This window comes from Lygodium microphyllum, chromosome 2 (assembly GCF_053477565.2).
Source record: "Lygodium microphyllum isolate KBCC chromosome 2, Lygodium_microphyllum_v1.1.10, whole genome shotgun sequence".
Taxonomy (NCBI): Eukaryota; Viridiplantae; Streptophyta; class Polypodiopsida; order Schizaeales; family Lygodiaceae; genus Lygodium; species Lygodium microphyllum.
Window position 1 is genome coordinate 88316060 of NC_141136.1, and position 9202 is coordinate 88325261.

At 43.5% G+C, this 9202-nt stretch overlaps 1 protein-coding gene across 1 annotated transcript; it reads left to right on the top strand.

The window, feature by feature from the left end:
• Positions 1 to 220: 220 nt before the first annotated feature.
• On the top strand, positions 221 to 3908 carry LOC148039987 (calcium-transporting ATPase 8, plasma membrane-type-like). The gene is made up of 2 exons (XM_087695572.1): positions 221 to 2988; positions 3211 to 3908. The coding sequence occupies exons 1-2, from the start codon at positions 310 to 312 to the stop codon at positions 3388 to 3390; spliced, it is 2859 nt and encodes a 952-aa protein (XP_087551698.1). The 5' UTR covers positions 221 to 309; the 3' UTR covers positions 3391 to 3908.
• Positions 3909 to 9202: the final 5294 nt, after the last annotated feature.

The window sequence follows — 9202 nt, forward strand, 5'->3', positions numbered from 1 at the left end:
TTTGGAAGCAAACACCAGGTGTGACGTGGCGGGTTGGAGAGGGAGGACGGGAGATACACCGCCACACGAGAATTTAAGTCGCCCTGGGGAAGCCACGAGCGCGTGTTGGACTTTGCGGACACGGCACGTGACCGTGCGTGAAAAGCACTAGCGCGTACTAAGCCAAAACTACATAAACAAATCCATCCCTACACCAGACTCTTTCTGCCTGCTCCGATACAAGCCCACAGTTTCGTGTCTTTCCTTTTGTAGCAAACCAGCACCTTCAGTCGACACAACAAAACAAGGCCACCCCCGGGGATTCTTTGGATGAAGAGAGCTTCGTCATACCTGCGAGACGGCAGCGGCAGCAGCGACCTTGTCATCTCCCTCAGGGCCGTCGCCTTCGTCGTCATCGCCGCTCATCGCTTCCGCATCACGCAGCAGCTCTCCCGCATCGCCCCCTCCGCCCCGCCCTCCCTCGGCTTCGTCCTCCTCGACGTCGCAGACGCAGACGACTCGCCTGCCGCTGCCGACCTTCCTGCCTTCCCTCCCGACCTGCGTTCGGAGCTCCAAAGACTTGTCCGCTATCGTGATTCCCAGGCTTTGCTCCACCTTGGCCAGCAAGCTGGCGTCGCCGATTATCTTCGTACCAGCCTGCACACTGGCCTCGGTGCGGCCGTGCCCATCCAGGAGGAGCTCGCTTACAGGCAGCGCATTTTTGGTACTAATGTATACCCTAGAAAACACAGCAAGTCTTTCTGGCATTTCCTGTGGAATGCCTGCCAAGATGTCACCCTTGGCATCCTTATGTTGTGCGCTGTCCTCTCCCTTGGTTTTGGCATCAAGAGTGACGGGCCTAGTGAGGGCTGGTACGATGGTGCCAGCATTGCCTTCGCGGTTATTCTCGTCATCGTTGTCACTGCGGTTAGTAACCACAGACAAGGCAAACAATTCGAAAAGCTCAACCATGAGAAAGAGAACATATACGTGCAGACCATTCGGCGTGGAAGAACATCCTCTGTCTCAATTTTTGACCTGGTCGTAGGAGACCTTGTGCAGCTTCGCACAGGAGATCAAGTTCCCGCTGACGGCCTGTGCATTGAAGGCCACTCTTTGCTCATCAACGAGTCCAGTGTTACAGGAGAGAGCGATGCCTTTACTGCTGATCCTATTGAGCATCCCTTCCTATTGTCCGGGTGCAAAGTGGAAGATGGATTTGGCTTGATGTTAGTGACCGCAGTTGGAATCGACACAGAGTGGGGCACGATAATGGCAACTATCAGCACCGACAACAATGAACAGACGCCTCTTCAAAAGCGTTTGGATGCTGCTGCAAAGCTCATAGGTTATGTTGGACTCATGGTTGCCTTGCTTGTCTTGGTCATCCTGCTTGTCTTCTACTTCACAGGCCACAAAAGTGACAGCAGTTCTGGAAAATTTCAAGCTGGAAAAACTAGTGCAAGTGATGCCATGGACAGCGTGGTTCACATTCTTACCATTGCTGTGACTATTATTGTGGTGGCCGTTCCAGAAGGTCTTCCCCTTGCGGTTACTCTGACGCTAGCCTATTCTATGCGCAAGATGATGGCGGATAAAGCTTTAGTCCGACAACTGGCAGCTTGTGAGACCATGGGTTCATCTACCACTATTTGCACTGACAAAACAGGTACTCTTACCCTCAATCAGATGACTGTTGCCAAGTCATGGCTAGCAGGTGTATACACTAATCATGAGGATGGTGCTCAGGTGCCAGTCCCGACTATTTTGGAAGATGTTTCTGGCCTCCTATATGAAGCCATAGCACAGAATACCACAGGTAACGTGTTCAGGCCTCCAGGTACTGGAATGGAGAGGGCAGAGGTCAGTGGCAGTCCTACAGAGAAGGCCCTGTTGAGGTGGGGCTTGAAAACTGGCATGCAGTTTGAGAAGGCCAAGGCTATGTCCACTGTTTTCAAGGTGAATGCATTTAACTCCAAGAAGAAACGAGCAGGAGTTGCGGTGAATCAGAATAATGACGGTAGAGTGGTCATTCATTGGAAGGGAGCAGCAGAAATGATCCTGTCCATTTGCAGCAAATGGATGGATGGAGGTTTGGCAAGTGACATTACCTCATCAAAAAGGAAGGAGCTTTTGGAATCAATCGAGAAGATGGCAGAAGATAGCCTTCGTTGTATAGCTTTTGCCTACTGTGAAGTAAGATCAGGAGACATCTGTGAGTTTCTAGAAGGATGGGAGTTGCCAGAGAAAGATTTGACATTGCTTGCTGTGGTGGGCATGAAGGATCCTTGCAGACCAGGGGTGAGAAATGCAGTCTCCGTGGTGAAGAAAGCTGGAGTGAAAGTGAGGATGGTGACGGGGGACAATCTTGTGACTGCAAAGGCAATTGCAATTGAATGTGGGATTTTAGAGGACAGTGAAGCCATTGTTGTGGAGGGATCGACCTTCCGGAACTGGACTGAAAGGGAAATGAGAGTTTATCTACCCCGTTTGGCTGTCTTGGCAAGGGCACTGCCTTCTGACAAGCTGCTGCTTGTGGAAAGTCTGCAAGCCAGGGGGGACGTTGTGGCCGTAACAGGAGATGGCACTAATGATGCCCCCGCTTTACACAAAGCCGATATTGGGTTGTCCATGGGTGTGGAAGGCACAGAAGTAGCAAAGGAGAGTTCTGATATTATTATTTTGGATGACAACTTCTCTTCCATTGCCAAGGTGGTGAGATGGGGTCGTTCCATAAACTCAAACATACAAAAGTTTCTGCAATTCCAACTCACAGTCAATGTGGCAGCATTAGCGGTGAATTTTGTGGCTGCTGTTAGTTCTGGGAGTGTGCCATTGACAGCGGTACAACTCCTCTGGGTAAACCTCATCATGGACACACTTGGAGCATTGGCATTAGCCACCGAACCACCCACAGACAGTCTCATGCTGAAGCCACCAGTGGCCCGTGAGGAGCCTCTTATCAGCAATATCATGTGGCGCAACGTGGCTTTACAAGCTGCTTACCAGGTGACCATCCTCCTCACCCTTCAGTTCCGTGGTGAATCACTTCTCCACCTGTCAGGAGCAAATGCAGCTCTTGTCAATCGTACCATCATCTTTAATACCTTCGTCTTTTGCCAAATCTTTAATGAAGTGAATGCTCGACAACCTGAACGGAAGAACATCTTCAAAGGCATATTGGACAACCGCTTATTTATGGGCATTATTGCTGTCACTCTGGTGCTGCAGGTGGTGATGGTGGAATTCTTGGAGAGGTTTGCCTCCACGATGCGCCTGGATTGGCATCAGTGGCTCATCTGCATGGGGCTGGCATCACTCAGTTGGCCCATTGGCCTTCTTGGGAAGTTTATTCCTGTCCCAAGCACCCCATTTTCAGTGCGGGGGATCATAAAGAAGGCTACTTGTTGATATTACCTTTAGGAATAGCCATCAGTAGGGAAGCTTATTATCCCCGGCCCAAGCACCCCAATTTCAGCACATTTTGGTATGGGCGTGTGTAAAGAAGGTTCGCATGTAGGAATCATAGCAAATCATGTCTGTAATTCAGCTCTGTAATCATATGTCATACTGGGGTTTTTAAGGCTGAAGAAAACCCCATATTAGTAGTGATAGACATCAGTAGTGTGCCAGTACCTACTGATGTCTCTCACTATATACTCCCCCTCAGTGGGGGTCTGATAACATTATACTAGTTTCTTTGGTGATACCTGGATATTGTTATTTGATGAACGTTATACTTTGTTTTGTTGTGGTGATGGCTGGATATTGTTCAAAGGATTAAAAGCTGAAGACCTAAATGGGCAGTTGCACGACACTCATTTAGTTGGAGTCAGAATTGAAATTTGTTCTTTTTATCTAATCTGAATAGCCATCTCTAATAGCTGGTGACTTTTACATCTAGAATAGCTGGTTCTAGTTGCCAATTGAAGATGATATTTGAGCCATGGCACGTGCTCACAAAAAAGGTTTGGGTGATAATAGCAAAAATATAGCAGAAATAATACCACACTGAATCAAAAATCTGATCTCAAATGTGGTATTTGTGTATGCCAGTGTTGGGTGAGGATTGGTTTCTTTTGCAAGATTGGAGGGGCTATTGTTTAAGTGCTAATGACAAGTCTTTTGTAGACAAGTTGCATAAGTAGAGCATATAATGCAAGTTGAGTGTAAACATGTCTAATAATCAACTTCTAATTTTAAAATCTTTGTGCAAGAGTTCTAATTCAACCTAGATTTGTTGAGAGCATGCTTCACAGACAAAGTTTGTGGTCCTGAGTTATCTATCATCCTATGTCTATTTATGTGAATATTGTAGACATTGGACTCAAGATGTATTGAAATTTCTACTTTCAGCTTACCAATTGAACTACAATGGCTGCACACATTGTGCGTTGTGTGGATGGATATCCTCTACATTGGTACTTGTGCTTATGTAGATTTGTGATAGATGACATGAACTAAACCTCTAGAAGTTCATGCTATGTAAGATCTTATGAAGGTGTAATTATGATGATGCAAATATCTTTAGGAAAGTTTGCAATTGTTACTATTGCAAAATCATTACGGTCAATACGTGTCAAGAATGACACTTTTGTTAGTCATTGAATTAATGAATGCTATCTGTGTAAGAATATAGCATCCTTGTTTCCTCTACTTAGAACATAATATAGCCCATTTCATGGATTTCTCCTACCGTTTAATACATTTTTTTGAAATTTGACATCTTTTCTAGTCGCAAAGGTCATAAAGCAAATAGAAGGTATCAAAAGATGTAGAAATGAGATGCAGTTAATGTTATATGTTTTGTAACTTTCGAGATGTATGTGATTCTTTTTGAGTTTATCAACCTTTTCTCTTTGAGTTTCTTTCTTTACATATTACCTATGCTTTCATTTTTACATGGCATCCACAAGGCATTCTCATTCGATAAACTCTTGCATGGTCTTTAACAAAAGTGCAAATGAAAAGTGGGAGTCCAAAATATCTAGTATAAAAAATTGGGTTATCATGCTACCAACTTGCAAGGGCTCTCACAAGGTAAAGAAAACGAAATGAGAGAATATCAAATATCAATGGAAGGAATGTATTATTAGCTTCAAAATTATAGCCCAAGGGTGGTTTACATAGGTGCAATATGCAAGATAGTCAAATATGATCCGTTCAATTTGTCCACTCCGTGGACTTAGTATAGTTTCAAATGTATGGAAAAACATCTCGAATAAAATTTAGTGTTTCATATAGTCATTGAAAAATACATAGAAAATTTAAGGGTTAGGCTAGTAAATATTACTTGATTTAACATGAGAATGGTTATCCATAAGATAGAGCATCACAAGGCATTATCCATTCAATACTAATACAGTTTATAAACTACAAATGTCTTTGCTTTACTTTTTGACAATAAGTCATGAATATAATGAGAGGTTAGGACAAAATGTAAATCCAAGACTCTAGTCGTAAGTAATTTTCAAGATCTAATTTGATTTATAATATTAAAGAGACATACAATGGATCAAGAAAAGAAGCTAGTTGTAATGATGAATTATGATTCATGGATCATGGTATAGCAAGTCAAAAGTGGCAAGTATAAAAAGTAGTAGATAGTATATACAAAAAGAAAACTTAAGGCTAAGACTTAAGGTGAGTTGTGTGTAATGCAAAGGCTTCATGAAGAGGGCTAGGCATTATAATAGAGGCAAGGGAGGGAAAGAAGAGGAGGTAAAGAAAGAAAATAAAAATAGAGCTATACTTAGAGGATGAGACACAAGGAAAATGAAGATGTAGAGGTAGAGAGAAGTGAATGGAGGAGAGAGAACAGTAGAGGAGCTTGTAGGAGAGGTAGAAGAAGAGGTGGTAAATGAGGTATAGATAGAGGTAAATGATTTCGACTTTCTTATTAATCTAGAGATTCAATGTCATATTAGTCATTAGTGTTAGTATTCATATATGGGTGGTTCAAAACGACCTCATTTTTGAATAATTTTAGCCTATTTTGATATTTCGGACATTGGTTTTTGTAAATATCCTCAAAAGGTATAGATTTTAAGAGCGTTGGGCTCTCAACTGTGCAATTTGTAAAGGTAGATGGGCGGTAGGAAAGAAGCTAGAAAGATAAGATAACAATGGGAAAAAGGGCCTAGGCCACAGCTGGCCATGTAAAAAAGGAGATAAGGAGATGACCGCCCAAAAGGGATTTAGAGCTTTGTATATAAAGTTGAAAAGTGAATAAGAAGCTCATTCTTGTGTGTGGCCAAAAGTAGCTTTCTTCTTCTTCTTCTTCTTCTTCTTCTTCTTCTTACTTGCTTAAGCTTGTTGCTTGAGAGAGGAAGTGTGAGAGTGTGAGGGAGTGAGTGTGTGAGGGTGAGGGACCGTGGTGGAGAAGCTCTCCATCCTCTCCTCTCCTCTCCTCTCCTCTCCTCTCCTCTCCTCTCCTCTTCTCTTCTCTTCTCTTCTCTTCTCTTCTCTTCTCTTGCTAACGGAAATGGAGCTTGGAGCGTGGAGCTTAAGGATGGAGCTTGCTTGAAGCTTGTACTTGGATCGTGGAGCTACCGGAGTGCTCGGGAGAGAAGGTAACTCGATCGGGCATGGAGGTAAGCTCACTAGACCCGTAGAGATGGATAGTGCATCGGCTATATGCCATTAGTGCTCGGCTTGGAATGCTTGAAGCAATAAGCGGTCCGTGGGTCTTGGCGGTTGATCACATCCACATTTTGGTTCTGTTGCGGGGACCAATGAATTCAAGCCTTGAGCGCTTGTGTGCTTCGAATTGAGCATTAAAGTAGGGTTTTCCCCGAATCATTGCTTGAGATAGATAGGTATTTAGCGAGGGAGTTTGAAGAGATATTCAATCTCCTTAGCAAGTAGGTTTTTGGTTTTCTGGATTTGGAAAAGTAGGTTGGAGTAGTGTAGGTGTTTTGTTTGTGATTTGGATGCATTAGGGTAGGAAAAAACAATGAAAATGAAGGAAAACAAGCATAGGGTTTTTGTTTTCATAACAGGGTAAGAAAGTTTGATTTGCTTGCTCATTTGTATTTGGACTTTATTTTATATTCCACATATATGCAATTCTTCATTAGGGTCTATTCTTATATTCTGGAAGTTTGTGCGACCCCTCATAACCAAATTCATTAGAATCGAGTTGATTTTCGTTATCCCCGAAACTCGTCCGCAGGAATCGAACATTGTTAAGAGTTTGATTCCCAAAATCGGACTCAAAAGGTCCGACTCCCAGAATTGGACAAACCCATCCTGTCTGATCGGACATACCTTTTCCAATTTTGAAAATCAAATGTCCCATAATCGAGCATCCCAAAATCGGATGCACGAAAATTAGACCAACCCATAATCGGATCACTCGGACTCAGACTGGTCCGATCGGCCGATTGGACCAACCTAGACTCGGATGTCCGATTCTAATAATCAGACTCCTGAGAATCAGACAGAAAACTATCAAAATTGGACAAGTAAATAGAAGACAAATTTGACGCATCTAACCCCTGAAACCGATCCAGAGACCATATAGAGCCAAAAGCACATCACATATTATCACTGGGATGAAATCTAGAGCAAGTAGTTTGAAACTTGGCTACGAACGGTCCTTCCAATCGCACATATAGAAACTGTTCAAACTACTTGGCTCTACCCCCTCCGCACCGACCCCAAGTAGATTAGAGAGAAAACGCGCGCCGTGACAGGTCCTCCAAATTAGATCCTAGTGTAGTAAGGGCTTTGTACAAGCATAGATCCTCACTTGCAAAACAACAGCCAAAAGCCCATACCCGAACAGAGACCCTAGAGCCTCAATGGGCCAATCTAGCCAACAAGGGCAAAAGGGCCACACCACAAAGACATGTATAGGTTGCATTCGAACTGCATCTAGTCAAAGCGGAATGCAACAACATCAAGCTACAACTGTGTGGATGACGCGACATGACAGCCCTGACGATAGATGTACCTTGAACGGCACTGCACAGAGACAACCCAAGACATCAGTGGAGAATCCACATCTGGTCGTGCAGTTGGGGACTCAAAGGCATGTATTAGAAGGATTAAAATTATAAGACAAGACACAGAAGATGAAGACACAGTATCACCTGCTTATCTTAAGGTCAAACTCACCGTAAAAAGAGAGCACTGTGTCGATGCTCTCATCGATGAAGAAGCTGATCTTGATAACTTGACCTATAAAGCATGGACTCTATTAGGCAACCAGAGCTTACACCGACTAATGCAACTCTTAATCCTTATGGGGAACACCCACAAGTCCTTATAGAGAAGTGTAAAATCCTTATAACTATTGAAACGGAAAGCTTGCATATCCTATTCCATGTTTCCCCAAGTAGTGCTAATTGTGGAAAGGAAACCCTCCTAAGAAGACCCTTCAAAAAGGCGACAAAGTGTGAGGCTGATTACGTGGCACAGAGGATACACTTGACACTACCGGGTGTGAGGATAATCACAACCTTTAGTAAGGGTGACCTCATCAAACCTCGAGAGAAAGATAAGGAACATCCTAACATACCAAGCACACCTAGCAATGACTTATTGAAAGAGTTTATAGAAGTGCATGTTGAACAAAGAGAACCAGTGAGCGAGGCCATGCTTAAAACAAGAAGTTCATGAGACAATGACAAGGACAACATGCTTTGGACTTACAAATATCGTAGAAGACCACAAAAGAAGCCTAAGCCTTATAGACAAAGGTATCGATGGAGAGCCAACACAATGTTACGATGGATATCCAAAGCATTGCTACATGCTCAAGGGTATTACCCAGGTAACCGATGGATATGGGTACCAAAACCCCCTGCTAAACCACCTCTGTCAGTTGAAGGCCAGGACGTATCAAGAGAGAAGAAGCACAGGAGGAAATCTAAATGAAAAACCAAGTCTCGAGTCAAAAACATTGGAGTGACCGAGCCCCTCGCGATCGAAATCAAGAAACCAAACATGACTATTCGAAGGATAGATCCTCAACCTAGTGTGCTTGACAAGCAGATATTAGATGTAATCATTGAGGGTACACAAAAGCCACTAGTGCCTAAGGAGCCTTTGATTTCCCAAGAGGATAATAAGCATCATAGGCACAACATTGCTCATGGTAAGATTAATTGCTCAATAAAGCAAATGGTAGAATCATCTAATATCCACAAGCAAATCTTCCAGCCAGTGCCAAAGCCACTTAGGAGTCCCAAGTCTCCTACACCCTCTTTCCCTAAAT